This window comes from Myotis lucifugus, unplaced genomic scaffold (genome assembly GCF_000147115.1).
Source record: "Myotis lucifugus unplaced genomic scaffold, Myoluc2.0 scaffold_133, whole genome shotgun sequence".
NCBI classification, from domain to species: Eukaryota; Metazoa; Chordata; class Mammalia; order Chiroptera; family Vespertilionidae; genus Myotis; species Myotis lucifugus.
This window is the reverse complement of record NW_005871181.1, coordinates 2,224,369-2,240,770: the sequence shown is the minus strand read 5'-3', so window position 1 is coordinate 2,240,770 and position 16,402 is coordinate 2,224,369. Positions and strand designations below refer to the sequence as shown.

The window sequence follows — 16,402 nt, the reverse complement described above, 5'->3', positions numbered from 1 at the left end:
TCATGAACTAAAAAGACCTGAATCTATAATATCCTACATGACTGTGATAGATATCTAGGGCTATTCAGAGTACTCATATGTAATCTCTTAAGGGCATATTTCATACTGTAATTGGTACACAATATTTTAGAAATCAATTGAAGACTACAGGTTTTAACTTCCTGGCAGCATTTAGTTGACTTGTTCTAAATAAAGGCATTGCCGTTCAAGCCCAGTGAGTAGAGATGGATCACTGACTTGGGAAGAGCGTTGCACGGTGAGCACAGGATAAAGACGAGTTCGAGGGGAGAGAATAAGTCCCCCAGGTGTCAGGACTGGGTCTGGAACGGATGAGGCCGCGGCAGAGTGGGTTTTACAGTCCAATTCCGTTTCCCCCTGCCCATCAGGGCTCTGTGGCATTTGATTTCGTGAGGCTCACATCGCCTCCAATACATGCAGGACACAGATCGATAACCGTGTCCCCCTTGGTTAAAGCTGTGGGAACATTCAGAGACAGGGTGGGGGGGAGCCCATGCAGTAGCCGGGACCATAATCAGCAGATTCTATTTTTGAAAAAGTCTAAGTTTCAAGCTCTTGTGAAGTGTTCTTTTGTTTCTTTTTCCTTTTTTATTTTTTTGAATGGAGAAGAAGAGCTGGCCTATTGCCATTCCTGCTTTTAAGAGTAAGTAACCGTCTGAGGGTCTGGGCTATAAAATACTTAATGGCAATAAAGACTACAGCTTGGTTCCACAGATAGATGACGTTATTAGCAGCTTGGAAAGCGACCAATTGCTGAAACAAAATGGGAGGCGCAGTGAAAAATAAGGAAGCAAAACTTAAATGGTGGCGCTGTTTTTCAAGGTAATATTTATACAATACACTCTTCAATGAAGACAGAGTGCATTAAAATGACAGGGCATGAGCCAAGATTGCCAGAAAGTATCTAAAACTAATGAGCATTTCCCTTAAAAGAAGGTAAATCTCATTAATCAAGAAAAAACGCACAAAATGAAAATGTACTGTTTGGAAACTAAAGAATGGCTTGCTAGGACAATTACGTACTATTAATTGGATTTTTAAAATGACACCAGTAATAAAAAGCACAATTTCATCAATCTTTTAGCTCCTAATGAAATATGGGTGTGTGTTGTAGATTTCTGAAATGAGGATATGAAAAGCTGATATTAATGTAATTTTAAATACGGTTCTCATGAAGCTATATCACTCATAAAATTTAAATATTTTATTCTAATAGATGAGGCAAACTCAATCTTCTCATTGATTAGCCCAATTATTGTGGAGCAGTATTGACATATTGTGGCAGTTACAGGCTTTCAATTATTTTCACCTTTTAAACTTAAACTTACTTAGTTGTAGAGCCCAATATCAGGGAGAAAAAAATGTACTTAAACTAGGATACTAAATTCGGCAAAATTGTATGTTTGCACATTTTATTTTCAATAACATTTAGATGATTCTGTCCTTCACTATGTGCACTCTTGACATTTATGTTGAATATAGACAATTACTAACTCCTAAGTGACACTTTATAAAAAGAAATCCCCCCCTCCTCCTTAAAAGGCTAGCTGAGCAGAGAGCCCTACGTTTTCCTGTTCCTGTCCCCTGACATGGAATGACCCCCAGGCTGTCCACACACACTCACCAGTGGGCCCAGAGCACACCCTCTGGCCGTGCAGGCCTGGACTCTGAAAGAATGTAAGCTCCACGGAGCAAATCCATCAGCATGGCAGCTGAGCTCTGAGGAATTGTGAATGAGCAGTCCATCCAGATAGAGCCCGTAGCGTGTGATCACACCTGGAAAGATAACAATTGGCACCGAGTATGATGAGTAGGCAACAGCAAAGAATGACTTCGAAAAAGCAAGCACTTCGTTTTTAAAAAATATTTTTTAATTGACTTTATAGAGAGGAAGGGAGAGGGAGAGAGAGAAACATTGATGAGAGACAAACATTGATTGGCCGCCTCCTGCACGCCTCTTCTGGGGATGGAGCCCACAACCTGGGCATGTGCTCTGATCAGGAATCCTACCGTGATCTCCTGGTTCATGGACTGAGCCACACTGGCCGGGCAACAAGCATTTGATGTGACTCCTAATTTTGTGGAATCACAGCATCTGGTATTTCCGAGTCTGAACCCTGTCTTTTCCCAAAGGGTAAAAGGGTCTTTAAACCCTTAAATATCAAATTGCTAAGCCCACAGTCTCCCTGTTTGCTCTGCATCTACTTCCCTTTCCCTTTTGTTCCTCCGACACGTCAGTAACCAGCTCCTCGTATTAAAGAAATTCTGTCTTAAAGGCCTCGCACGTTTTCTCTTTGGTCAATTAGACCTTGATCAATACTTCCTTAAAGGATGAACACTTTTTAAAGTTTCAATGAGTTAATACTTTAATAATGCTACTTATGACCCATTTTCCTTTTTTGAAGGTAACTTTGCACAGTGGATGTTTCTGAAAGCAGGTCTATTTCCCTCATTTCCAGATTTTGGAAAGAGAGTCTTCGTTTTACCATCACATGCCACAATGGTCCCACAAGAGCATGGCTACTCCCACTGGCTCTCCTTTATTCTAGGGGACCATCTGGGGTACCGCTGAGGATGCTCACCAGAAAGCATTTGATTTAATGCCACTGCCTATGAGACACACAAAAGCACAAATGAATTAAAACTAAGAAATGACAAATACCTAAGAGAAAACCAGGTACTTCATTGAAAATTTAAGAGAAAAAAGATGGATCAAATCACAGTTATAATAAGGACAAGAACTTATGATGTGCCAGGCACCCTGCTAAGCAATCACTGAACACACACACACACACACACACACACACACACACACACACATCTACGTACAAATAATGTGTTGCAGAAGCTCTTAAAGAACTTGTAAGACGTCTGAAATGCAATCTACTTGACCTACTTCTCAACATTGAAACAGAAAGTACCCAAATCAATATTTCCCTTTTCGTACATAATTGGGGGACAGAGAATTTCTTTTATGCTGGGATTATGTGTATAATATCTCACTTCCCTATATATTGGGAAATGAGATGTTTTACAGAAGTTCATTTTCATTATAACTAAATCTCAGCTCTTAAGTACAAACTTTCAAAATCTGGACCATTTGGAAGGAAATCTTTCTAGCAAGTGCTACACATCTGCCTTCTCACTCAGATGGTAATGAGTGTAATTGGATCACTTCTGTGATGAGTCCAACCGCGCACATGGACGTCAAAGACTGAAGTCTCTCATTCAGTCATGCCCTCTGGGGCGCATGAGACACAGGACCCTCACCCAGCTCTTACCCTTAACATCCCTCAGTGGCTCTGCTTTGCCACTCCTTGTGTCTACTTTTTGAGTTCTTTCCATCCTCCCTCAGTGACAGTCTTTCGAAAGTCACTTCCTGGATTTGTCTCCCTGACTCACTCTGGCAAGTCAACCCCTAGCAAGCTCTGCGGAGAAAGCAGATACCCGTGACATCTGGAACTCTGGATGAAGAAATAACAGACGGTGACTGAGACAGGGCTTAGTGTAAGATGAGCACATGACAATGAGCTGAGCATAAAGTTAAGTGAGATTTGTGACAGTTAATTCAAGCGCTAAGTGTCTTTTTTTTTTTTAGCGCCTAGAATGCGCTTGAATTGAGAGGGACATGACACTGGAGTCCAATTTCAGTGCAGGTAAGATCGGACACACACACACATTCTGTAGATAACATATTTGACAGCATTTGCAGGAAGGGCTGAAAGAGCAATCGTAGAACAGAACTATATAATGAGTATACGCTGGGTAAGTGGTGTTCCCTTTAAATATATATTTTTTTACATCCTCCTCTACCTCATCCAATATACCAACTCCATCGCGAGTCTTGTTAGCTTTACGTCCAAATTGATCTTTACCCACGTCAATATCTATGGCCATCGAATCTTTTCTGCTGTTATCTCACAACTGAGAACAGTCACCTATTTTCTTGTTCCCACACAATCAGTGATCCTCAAATCAGGAAGCATGTAAACGTGTCGTGAGGATGAAACAGGCACGTGATGTTGGCCTCTCTGTGTTTTGTGCCTTTTGGTCCAGGTGTCATCATCCAATCACTAGATTTCAAGGTCAGGCCAATGCAGGACACAGGGATGGTTTAGAGCTGGTGTCCACATATGCCCTCAAAAAGGGAGCCTGCGACTAGGCCAGATCGTTCTTTTGATTTGGTCTGGCCAAGACCATTAACTACAAAATCCCAAATTAAGGACACACAGCCAAACTTTCTGGTAAATTCCTGAACAGCAAGAGACATCATTTGAAGAGCCCACTCCATTTCTTATCAATATACGCAGGCAGATTTCATTGCTTGTTACTCTTAGCAGACTTTTTGATATGAATAGAAGTATAATATGAAACATTTCCTATTCAATTCCAAAAACATGCATTTAGTAATAAGTTTCAAACATCTATTAACACAACAATTTTCAATGCCCTCAGATTCCCAAGGTGAGTAACAAAAACTAATGACTATAATCCAGTGGACTTTTAAAATAAAGCCTAAAGAGATAATTTCCTTTTCTGGCTTGAGTGCAGGACATATATGAATAGCTTTGGGAAAAGCAAAATGCCAGGTTCTGGAAAGGCCATGTAAGTATTTCTGAAATTATAAAACACTTTATTATTAAAAATGTACTGAAACTTTGAGTTAGACATTAGCTACATGCTCTGTATGAGTTATTTCCATTAACTGTGGCAACACCAAGAAATAGAAACTGCTATTTGCCTTGTTATACAGTTGAGCACATGGAGTCTTAGAGGAGCTAAGCTATTTCTCAAGGTCAGACAAACAGGAATTCAGGGTGGGAACTTGGCGATCACATCCCACTGCTGCTACTACGCCTGTCAGCCATGGCCAGTCTCCTTTTCTCTCTAAATTATTTAACGATCACATTAAAATAAAGAACTGATGGCATGGCTGGTGTGGCTCAATGGTTGAGTGGTGACCTATGAACCAGGAGGTCATGATCCGATTCCCAGTCAGGGCCCATGCTGGCTTTTGGGGTCCATCCCGGTAGGGGGCGTGCAGGAAGCAGCCAATAGATGATTCTCTCTCACATCAGTCTTCCTCTCTCTCCCTCGCCCTTCCTCTCTAAAAAAAAAGAAAAAAAATCAATAAAAACATACTTACAAAACAAAAAAAACAAACAAACATGTTCTGACCCTAAAAGCGATTGAGATGAGCCTAATGAAAAGATTCACATATATTTATTGAAAGTCAATTACCTGAAAGGTACTATGCTTGGTGCTTTGGGGACAGAAAGAATAAGACAATTATCAATCCTTATGGAAATAAGTAAACTTCCTTTTCTTCTTTTTTTTTGCTTTCAACCTTCTGGTTTGGCTTTTATCTGAGAAGGAAGGGGTTAACAGCTTGAGGGTGGCCTTTCCTGTGGCCCTGGGACTCCCTAGGATCTCAATATTGGCTGAATGCTCCTTGGAACACTCACTCAGGTTAAGAAGGATCCACCTGAGGGCTGGATCCTGGACCAAGGGCCAGACCCACCTGTCCCTGCTGCATATGAGTGATGTTTAGCTGGTATGGACGGGAGAGACACAGCTGCCCCAGAGCAGGGACACTCATGGTCCTTATGCTGAACTGGACACTAGAACTAGTGCACCAAAAGGAAAAATGTCATCAATCTTTATTTAATTAGAACAAATAAATATTTCACAACAAATAGAATGCTTTCAATGAGACAGCAGCAATACATCACTTCGTATTTATTATTCAAATATCACAGATTGATTAAAAACGTCTGCCTTTATAACTTTTGAACACGGCTCTCCTTGTTTGCTTTTAAAATGTCTACTGTGACAAAACAAAGTGGAGCAACATGGAAACTGTTTGTTTGCTGGTTTGCTGTGGACGCTCAGGAATGAAGGAAAGCCTTTCTCATTGATCTCCACATCCACCCCCAAATTCTGCATGTTAAGTGTGGATTAACTGAGACTTAGGGATCAATCAGAGTCTCAGTGGGGAACTCATGGCACCTTAAATAGACAACGGGGGATAATTAGTGAAGGGACCATTCATGAAGATATCAGAGGGGTAAAGGGAGAGCAATCCATGATAATAAAGCATCCCCAGCTAGGACTCTCCTGGGAGACCAGTTGGCTGAGACCAGCAAACACCCTTCCATGTGGAGAACAGGTTCGGGAATCTGGAGAAAGAGCTGAGTTATAGGAAAGGTCCACTGGATAGGACCTATGGCCTATGGTTGAGGAATGTGGCCCTGGATCCCAGAGTCAGGCAGAGGAAATCAAGTTCTGAGACTGCTGTCTCCCTTCATCCTCTCCTCTCTTGCCGCTGCCCCTGCCCCTGCCCATGGACAAACCAAAAGGAAGACAGAGAGGGCGAGAGAAGAGGCCTAATGACATTGTGAATAAAGGTCAGCCTAGGACACAAGGCTGAGGGGAGATGAGTGGAGAGTGGATTGAGAGGCAGAAGGAAAATATCTAAGATTTTTAAAAAAATGCAAATTTACAGCATGGATGTACCTGTAGAGACTTATGCTAAGCAAAATAAGCCAGTCAGAGAAAGATAAGTATCACATGATCTCACTCATGTGGTAGCTAATGAACAAACTGACAAACAAAAGAGATCAAGAGACACAGAAGCATGGAACAGCCTGTAGAACCTCAGAGGGAAGGTGGGGGAGGGTGGGTGGGAAGAGATCAAACAAAGAACTTGTATGCATCTATGCATAACCCAGGGACACAGACAACAGGGTGTAAAGGCCTGGGGCAGGGGATGGAGGTGGGCTAGAAAGGGGTCAATGGGGAAAAAAGGGGAGATATGTAATACTTTCAACAATAAAGATTTTTTAATGCAAATTTAATGATACTGTACTGTATTGTATTTTTGTCCTTTTTTCTTGCTTATTCTCTTATGCTAATAATCAGTAAGATAGTGGTAAGAAAAGAAAACATTACACTACATGTTAAGGGGGATCGGGTTATTTAATCCAGCTCGATAAACTCTGTTTCTTTAATGGATAATCCACAAAATGGACACTTAATTCCCATTGGCTACCTGGTGTAAGCAGTTTCAGGTTTATCACCTTCCTCTTTCCATCAAGGTAGAATTTTTAAGGTGTTTAATTTTCACAGGGAAGTGGAATCGTAATTGTCCACCGAGGACATCCACTGGGATACACATCCGTGGGCCTCTTCATCGTGTTATGTCACATTGCATTTCCTAAGGTGCTCAATAGGCTGTCACACATAACCAAGGCCATGCAAGGCAAGTACAACGCAATGTAAATTTAATACAAGATATCTCTGTTTAAACTGAGGAATTCTGTTTACTGTAAGAATTAAACAGCAAGACTTTAGTGTGTCATAAAAATAACATGCCTAGTGAATAGCGTTGCTCCAAACACACTTGTTTGTTTTTTTCCCCAGGACAGCATGGCAATGTGAATATCAACTGAGCTCCGACGATGATTGAATGTGGCAGATATGTCCCTGTGTGAATAGTTGATCCTTCAATTAAAAGGGAAAAGAGAGAACAGCTCTCACATTGTGGAATAATGCCTTATTACTGTTATGCTCTCCTAAAAATGGAATCAGGGTAATCGAAAAAAAGAGTGTGCGGGGGAAATTCTACCTGACAAACGGAGCAGAGGTGTTTCATAACAGTTACACGGGGTTTGCTCGAAACTGTCAAGCAGCTTCCTAAGTGAGTTGCTGAATCCCATTACCCATGTCTCCCACTAAAACGGGGCATTTCCAGGAAAGGCAATAGAAGCACATTTTGACTTCTTAAAAATAAGTGCATTTCAAAATAAAAGTTTCTTTAAAAAATACGCACAGTTATTTCTTTAAAACTGGAGAAAAATCAAAATAGAGATCTTAGGAATATGTATTAGCACTGAGAACACATTAGACAAGTCAAAGTAACTAAAAAATATATTTTCACATAACTAGATGGAATACTATATTATGACCATTTCCATGAAAAGTTGATGTATACAGAAGTACAGGGAGTAAAACCATGAATTTTTGAGTTATCACATCCTGTTTGTATTATAATTCTACTTAATTCATTGTCTTATCTTGATAGTTAAATTGGTTAATACTTATAAACTGGAGTCTCCACATTTGAATGTGGAAATAATACCTATTTTATGGGCTACTGACGAGAATTAAGTGTCTGGCACATAGCTATAAATGGTAGCTATTGTTATTGCTATTACTATTATTATTTGTGTTAACAGGAAATCAAATCCTTTCTTTGCATGAGGGGAGCACTTAATATTTACATGCACACCTTCATGTTCATATATTATAAAAATGTGTTTACCTTCTCTACCACCCTCAATGTCCTCAGGACAGCATCTATTAGATGTGTATAAAAAGACCTATAGTCCATTGGTTTCTCTGAACTAATATATATACTCAAAAAATGGAACTAATTCTTTTAATAGAATTAGTTGTCCTCACGGTACTATGTTTAAGTCTGCAAAAATAATTAACTTCCTGAGACTTTTCTGTTCTTATTGATATCACTGCCACTATCTTGATACACAGCCATGAATTCATTCTCACAAAGCTGGCCCAACCCGGAAGGCTAGCTTATGGCAATGCTTCTGCGGGTTCCTCGACTGCTCTTTCTTTGCTGGAGACACCAGGACCCTTGTCTAACCTAATGGGGCCCAACTCTCTTGTCCTTCTCTTACCAGGCCCACCTTCGCATCACGTAATCCTGATGGTGCCAACGACATACTCTTTCACATGGAGGCAGCCAAGAGCCCGGCCTCACGCGTGGCCTCTCTTTGGACTATGTACTGATGAACAGGCTAACGTCAGGGGCCTGGATCTCCCAGAGCACACAGAGCCTTCAGCAGGCCAGGGGGGGATGCCTTCCCCCCACCTCCGAGATCATCCCACCTCCGTTACACAACTAGGAGATGCGCTGTAAATGTGCACTTGTGTGTTCTGTATGATTGCGTATGTATATGCCTCTCCCATCAACACAATTACCATTTTATTATTGTCTCTATCTTCAGCGAACATTAATGCCGTCAACAGCTGCTTAATGCCCATCTACTCACACCTCGTACACCGCCAAGTGCTGTGACTACAATGGTGACTAGGGACATAGGGCTCCGCCCTCATGTGGGTCACAGGTAACAGGGAAACTGTTTTAGGGAAATGTTCTCAGGTAAAGAGAGTGGATAGTGACAAGGAATTGTAAGTATTCATAAAGAATAAGAATTTCCTATTCTGTATTTTAGTGTTTTTTAATTCACTGAATGTCACTAAATGTTAATGACGTGTAAGTTTGCTGTCGTCAGGTATTATGCTGACTTTAGCTAGGCAGACTTCAAGTGTGAGCAAAACATTTATTTCCAGACACTAAGGCCTAAGCTTCTGGGAGGGAACATGGCTCATGAGACGTTGGAAGCTCTGGAAACGTAATTCTAATTATGCAGTTGCAATCCTCACAAGACAGGTCGCCAACGGATTAGACAGCCATTCCTTGTGCTACTTTTCATCGATGGCTAGTGGCATCACACAGGAAGGGTCGGGGCCCTACAAAATGAGGAGCCCTCGTCCACCTCGGGTCTAAAAGGAGCTCTTTTCAGAGGTTTTAAAGGTCCTGCCCCAAATCACAGCCTGCAAAGAACACCTTTGCCAGAGGGACTATGGGACAAAGGGCTCTGGTTGGACACAGAGCCGGAGCCTGCACCACCTTTTTGCAGGTGTGGGGAGCCAGGGAGGAGAATGAAGCAGGGCTTATCCGAAGGAAAGCAAAGCCCTAGATGTCAATCAAATGATAAGGAATCGGTGCTTCAATTCTTCTTGGCACACCAAGGCAATTAACCGCAAGTAGCATTATTTATAATAACGAAGTCATGGAAGCTTAGGTGCCCATCAATAAAAGATGGGCCACGTGGGCTGGGGCTCAGCCACTGGGATTCCATATGCCTTTCAAAGGATGAAGTGGAGCACCACTTAGCTGCCACGGAAAGATGTTCCCACCATATTGTTAGGTAAGATTTCTCACCGGACGTTCTTGATAGGAGCTGAGCATGTAAATGGGAACCTGTAATGAAAAACACAGAGCCTGCCCCCTAAGCCACGCTGGCTGAGGCCACCAACTGCTCCACAGGCAAGAACTGGGCATTTGCATGGGAACCTTCCACGCCTTCCATATATTTGTCACATATAGGCATGCATTTGAAAATATACACACTTATTACAGAAAGTGGTTTACTGTCTCTCAATGAGTCTCATGTGTATAAAGCCCTGGTGGAATAATCTATTTATGTCTATAACTGACTAACAGAGTCAAGATTTTAGAGGCTGGAACATACCAACCCAGGCGAGCAGCACCTGTCACAGAGTATGACCTTCTAAGTGCAGGTGCCTATCTGGACCCACTACATCTGAATGAGGACCCCGAGGGATGGCACAGCCACACCCCGTGGGCCTCCTCAGGAAGCTTCTTCTTCTCACACTTTGGCATCTCCTGTGCCTCTCACCTTGTGATTATTTATTTACATGGATATGTCCCCCAGAGACTCTAACACACTCAAGAGGAAGGCTTCAGCAAATTCGAGGTGGTGTCATCAGAACAACGACACCTAGTAGGTCATCAGAATGATGACACCTAGTAAGTTATCAGGAGTACACTCCGAATGGACAAATTTGAATTTTAGCATGGCATGCGGAGGCTCTTGATGTCTTCTGGGTGATAAACACTAGCGCCTTAATGAGAAGACGCAGTTGGAAGGAGTGTGGCAAGAGAAATCGGGGTGAGCAAGTCACGAGTGCCACCCAGGCTCCTGGCTGGTGTGCGTGAGTGGCACTTATCAGTGAGCGAGGGAACACAGGAGAGAGGGCAGACAGAGAAGCAGAGAACACGCTGGATATTCCGAGTGTAAAATGTAACTGAGATCCGTGTGGAGGTCTCCAGAAGGGGTGCTAGGAGGAGAGGTCTCAACCTAAGTTAGAGCCTAGAGATAGGGCATACAGGGGTGTATTAAATAGTCACCCACATTTTGATGACCAAGTCAATGGGATGTTTCCAATAATCAGATCACCCCTCTCGAGGCAATGGACAGTAGACTGCAAATGCTGGTAAATTTGGGGAAAGTAAAGAGAGAAGTAGAGAAGAGAAGAAAAAAAATAGTGTAGTGAAACGATTACTCTTCAAATATCTAATCATTTTCCCACAAGAAACATTTTAAGATTCTGATAAGATGAAACACTGGACCATAGAATATGATAGAAGTGTTAACACACATCACCCAAATCCCCCAAATTCTTATTGTTCAATGAATACATTTAAAAAATGCTTTTAAATGCACAAAACAGTACGTAAAGATTTCTTGAAACACAGAAAGTATTTCTCTATTCAACCTATGATTCCAAGAGCAGCCAGAAAGCCAGCTGCAACTAGAAACTGGCATGAAAGAAAGTGTTCACCGGGAAAATCATATCATAGCATTTAACAACATTCCAACTGGAATAAATCGTTAATATATCTATTGCCACCCATGGACTAGACTTCCTTTTGGAGCATGAAGTATGACAAGATTTTTCACTGTTTAATGTAAGTATCAAATGGACATTCATTTATTTTTATTAGAAAATTTATAATAGTGCAGGAATAACTTCAATAGCAGAGATAATCACTCACTTTGAGTATTAAAACTCTCTCCACCACCTCCAATATATCTACTGCATTTGCCAAAAGTTTAATTAAAACGAGATGACGGGAATAATTAATATCATAATAAACATAAGACAAACTAATAAAACTGCAATTTTTTTCTTTCATTCTTTCTGTCTAGGCTAAATGAGGCCATTTCAATGTTCAGTAATGAGTTACTTAAAACAGTTTCTATGAGATTAAAAGTCTTCTTGATATTTATCTTAAGGAGGAACAAAATTTGATGTTATATATAAGCTTCTGCAGTTTGGAACAATGACCCTATGCTGTGTGAAACATAAAAACATTGTCCATCAATGAATCAAGCAATTTCCACCCCAAGTTATTACAAAAACTCTTTATAATAAGATTTTATTCTAGTAAACTTTAACTGGCTAACAACTCTCTGAATTATTCAAAGATGTGTATACCACTTAGAAACATATACAATCTTTTTCACCTGAGGCAAGTGTAAATGTATATGTATATTTAATGTATGCATTGTTTAAAAACAGCACAATGAAATATTTATGAATATATTAAAAATATGGAGGTCCTAGTGATCTCTGTTAGGATAAACTTATTGAATCAAAAGCATTTTGAAATACAATGTGTGCATAAACTTTCCGCCTCTGCTTCTCTCTCCCAGAAAGAATGAATGACTGTTGAAAACAGTAAGTCATTGCAAATACAATGGCAATGTCACAGGGGCCTTCTTTCGGAATCCTCGCTGGTCTCCTTACCTCTCCGGGAACATGCTAACAAGAAGATGCAGTACACAGGAACTATCAAAAGGGAGCACTTTTGAGCCACTAAAATTGTGTGTTAGCCTAAAAACCACAATCTCGCAACTACAGGCCAAGATGCTATCTCAGGTATTTTATGTGCTAAAATGATCATTAAAAATTAAGCTCCACATATACGCTGCCATTGAGACTATTAATTTACCTTTGCTAATCATCTTTTTGACTCCAGGCTAAAAGAGTTCACTTACCGTTCGGATGTTCAGGCTCCGTCCAGGAGATGTTGAAGGAGTGGGGTGAATAGGAGTGCGCTCTGGGGGCAGGCACGCCTTCTGGTGAGCAATCCTCCGTCCGGGCCTCACTGGGTTCACTCACTGTGCACCCGCCCCCCGTGCAAGCCTGAATGGAAATCGGGGGGGAAAAGCACATTTCACCCTGCGTCCCAAAAGTTTAGATGGACATTGAAGAAAAGTAATTCGTACTAAGAGTTTTGGATTCTTTGAAATAAAGCTTTCTTTATCCCACAAAATAAATGTGTTCCACACTACTACAGTGTGACCAATATATTTAAAGTAGAACCGTGTAATCGAATACAACAATATTTCTCATAAATCAATAGCAAAGGCACTTCCTTGGGCAGCTTACTGGCTTAAAGGGTCAAATCACTACTTATGCACCCGAGGAAATGGGCTTTGTTAACCGGCTGACAAATTTAAAAGGGTCACAGCTGCCTCTCCCCCCTACCTAATAAGGTATCACTAATGCTAGAAATGGGAGGACACTTCTGTGTGCACTTTCATAATAAATTCCAAATCATCCCCAAATAAACATTTAAAAGTATTAGGAAAATATCTTCACTCCCTAAGTTGCTGGATAAGCATTTCTGCAGGAAATTGAGACAGAACACAGATTCCTACACTAAATTTGCTGGCAAATATTAGCAAATACATCTTCACATAAATAACAGATATTTGAAAACTGCACTTAAGCTTTGTTCAGCGTCTCTCTAGGTTACAACTGTAATTGGCCAGTGAAAATTAAGGATCTTTCAAAAATGCACTAAACTTTACTAAATCAATAAGAAAAGGAAGAAAAAATCATAGGACGATGTAAAAAGCAGACACTGAGTCCCTTTCATGAAAGGTAGATATTACGAATATAAACAGTTAAAATACGCCTTTATCCTTTGGGCCTGTCCCTGCTTTTCAGTTTGATAATGAGGGAATGACCTTTGGTACTGAAAGCAGACAATATTCTTGTCCCTGAAGACAGGAGAAAGCTGACTGATTTTTAGAGATTTTTTTTATAGTGAAGTTTAATATTTGTGAAATTATCGCAAACTATCTATTACAGGTACAAATGACAATATATGGTCAATCGACATGGAGATCTACCTCGAGTGCTATGGGAAAAATACGACAGTGAGCCCAGATTTTCAGGATAATTTCTCAGCAGTCTCAGCCAGGTTCAGATGGGTTAAACAGTGGCCCGGGCATGGCACTGCATTGAGATTGGGGACCTAATTAACCTCGGTGGGCCGCCTCTAATTCTCAGCTGTGGCCTGTGCATATGTATGGAAGAGAGAAGCCATCTTCCTCCTGAGAACAGATTTCTTTGCAAATAAAGAAGGATCAATTGACATTGTGGACAAACCCTGACTCAAAACTCTAGGATATGTCACTGTGAGCCCAAGAACAATCTGAACATTGAAAAAAGAAAGGTTAGAACATTTCCAGATGCTGAACATCCACCAGAAAATGTGGCCAGAAAGGAGGCCATGGGGGACAGTGGTGTCATCATGGGAAAGTGGCCCAAAGAGCCTTCTTTCCCGTCCCCAGAAGGAGAGAAATCCATCTTTTCCCAGAGTTTGGCCTTGGGAGGGGGAAAAGGTTGCAGCATCTTATTGTTAAACTCCTACCTCAATGGGGTTTAATTCTGACTGGCGACTTGTCACTTTTCTTTTTCTCAACCAGAACCTCAGGCTTTTCCCTGTGAACTCTCCCCAGAGAAATACTGTTCTATGGGACATCAAACCATATATTTTTAATAACAGAATGTGAATGAAAATGTACTTGGTTTTGAGAATTTTAGGATGCCTTCTGGGATAAACAAAGACAGCCTCTGGTTTGGGAGGACTGCTCTTTGGGTTGTTGGGAAGATCCATGAAAAAGTAATGTGACAGAGAACTTCGTAAGGATCTAAAGAATTCCTGAGGTTATTTTTCTTGTAAATGAATGAAGCAGAATTTATCCAGGGGCTGCTGAAATGACAGAATTACCTGCACAATATTTTGTGGATTTGCCACATTGTTCTTGCAGGCATTTGGAGGTGTGGAGAGAGCAGTACAATAGCTCATTGCCATCTATAGGGAAATACATACTCTTAAGGTGCGTCCCAAATGATCTAATAATTCATATCATCTAAATGAAATTAAACCAATCAGCATTTGGTTTGACCCGCCAGCACCAGAGGCCACTGCGTTCAATGCAACTGAATGCTCATTACAATTCTGGTTTGGAAAATCTAAACAAAATAGTGGGGTTGACTAACGATGCCTTTATGAAATGGCAAAGTCTTTGAAAGCCTCTGAGCCATTAAAATAAGGTGGTCTCTATCCATCTCCTACAGCATTCATTAGTTATAGCCACTTAACAAAATGCAAAGTCATGAGACTACCCTGAAATGATGAGTCACTTCTGACCAAATAGGGAATTCCCTTTTGGTCTAATGAAATGCGTGACTAATGAAAGTACTTCAACTGTTTTTGAAATCATGCCTATAAGGAACATCCAAAACTAGCCTTCTCTTTCACCTGCTTTCAGATAAGTAGGCTCTGAGGATGTTAATAATGTGGCATATATTAAGCAAAAGAACAAGGCCAGATTACCTATAAATGACCTTTAAGAAGGTCATTTCCAAGAATCACTTCCAAAAACCCTTTCACGAAATATATTTAACACTCAACGTTCATCAAGAGGCAAATGTCTAGCAGTGATACGAAAATTACCAGACCATACATATCTGGATACTTGTGTGTCTCACTATCTTCTTTATTTAATCGCTGGCACTGTGTTTATCAGGGACAACCACACTTCACGACTCCATGTGTCGAGTGTAACAACAGTGTGCTGTTTCTTCTAGTGGAAAGAACACGTTTGAAATCACATAGTCCCTGACTCTGACACTTTACAGCAAATTAATGTATGTCAGAAGCCTCCGATTCTTTATGAAATCAATATGCTTAGTGTTCATTCATTCAAGAATCATTTGCTGAGCTTTCAGATTCCACCAGGCACTGTGCTTGACTCTGCAGCCAGAATTTTGAAAGACACAGTCTCTAGCGTTCAAGTTTATAATCCAGTCAACAAGAAAAATCAAATAAAACCACGTGAAGTAACATATATGCTCTGAGTCTAGAGTGAATCAAAGCGGTTCCCACTCCAATGCATTTGCCTAAAATGCCTGCTTAAAGGCGCTGTTGGCAGGTTGTTTTCCAACACGTAGTCAACATGTTAAGATGATCTATAAAGGCCGCTCCACTTGGCTGAGAATATGGATCTCCATCTACTAATCTACAACCGTGAAAGCCAGTTATGATGTTGAAACTGAGAAATATACGGTAATCCCTTAATTAACCAAGATAAACCTAAATATTCTGGTTCACTTCATTTACTGGTTAACAGAGTTGAGTAAAAAACCCTTTGAGTACACTTCCTGAACATATGTCAATGTATTTCCTGCCCTAATAAATATGGTGAAATAAAAAATAATGTGAGCAAATGTATTTCCCTAAATGTATTTCCACATCTTTACAATCTTGCAACAACATTATTCAGGGGCTGATAGATGTTGTCTGACTCCATAGAATATTGTTTGGGGGTCACCTTTTTAGCATCATAGTATTTTGGGACTTAAAAAGACATTAAAAAAGCATTTAGTTCAAAAATCCTAATTCTAGGCT

General features: G+C 40.7%; 1 protein-coding gene across 1 annotated transcript in view; it reads right to left on the bottom strand.

Annotated features, from left to right (window-relative positions):
- Positions 1–16,402, bottom strand: part of USH2A (usherin) — a 295,540-nt gene that overhangs the window by 78,915 nt on the left and 200,223 nt on the right. The window contains exons 34-35 of the mRNA XM_006094330.1: positions 12,693–12,840; positions 1,643–1,794 (exon numbers count right to left, since the gene is read on the bottom strand). Of these exons, the coding sequence (XP_006094392.1) occupies positions 1,643–1,794; positions 12,693–12,840 (300 nt within the window). The remainder of the gene's footprint in view (positions 1–1,642; positions 1,795–12,692; positions 12,841–16,402) is intronic.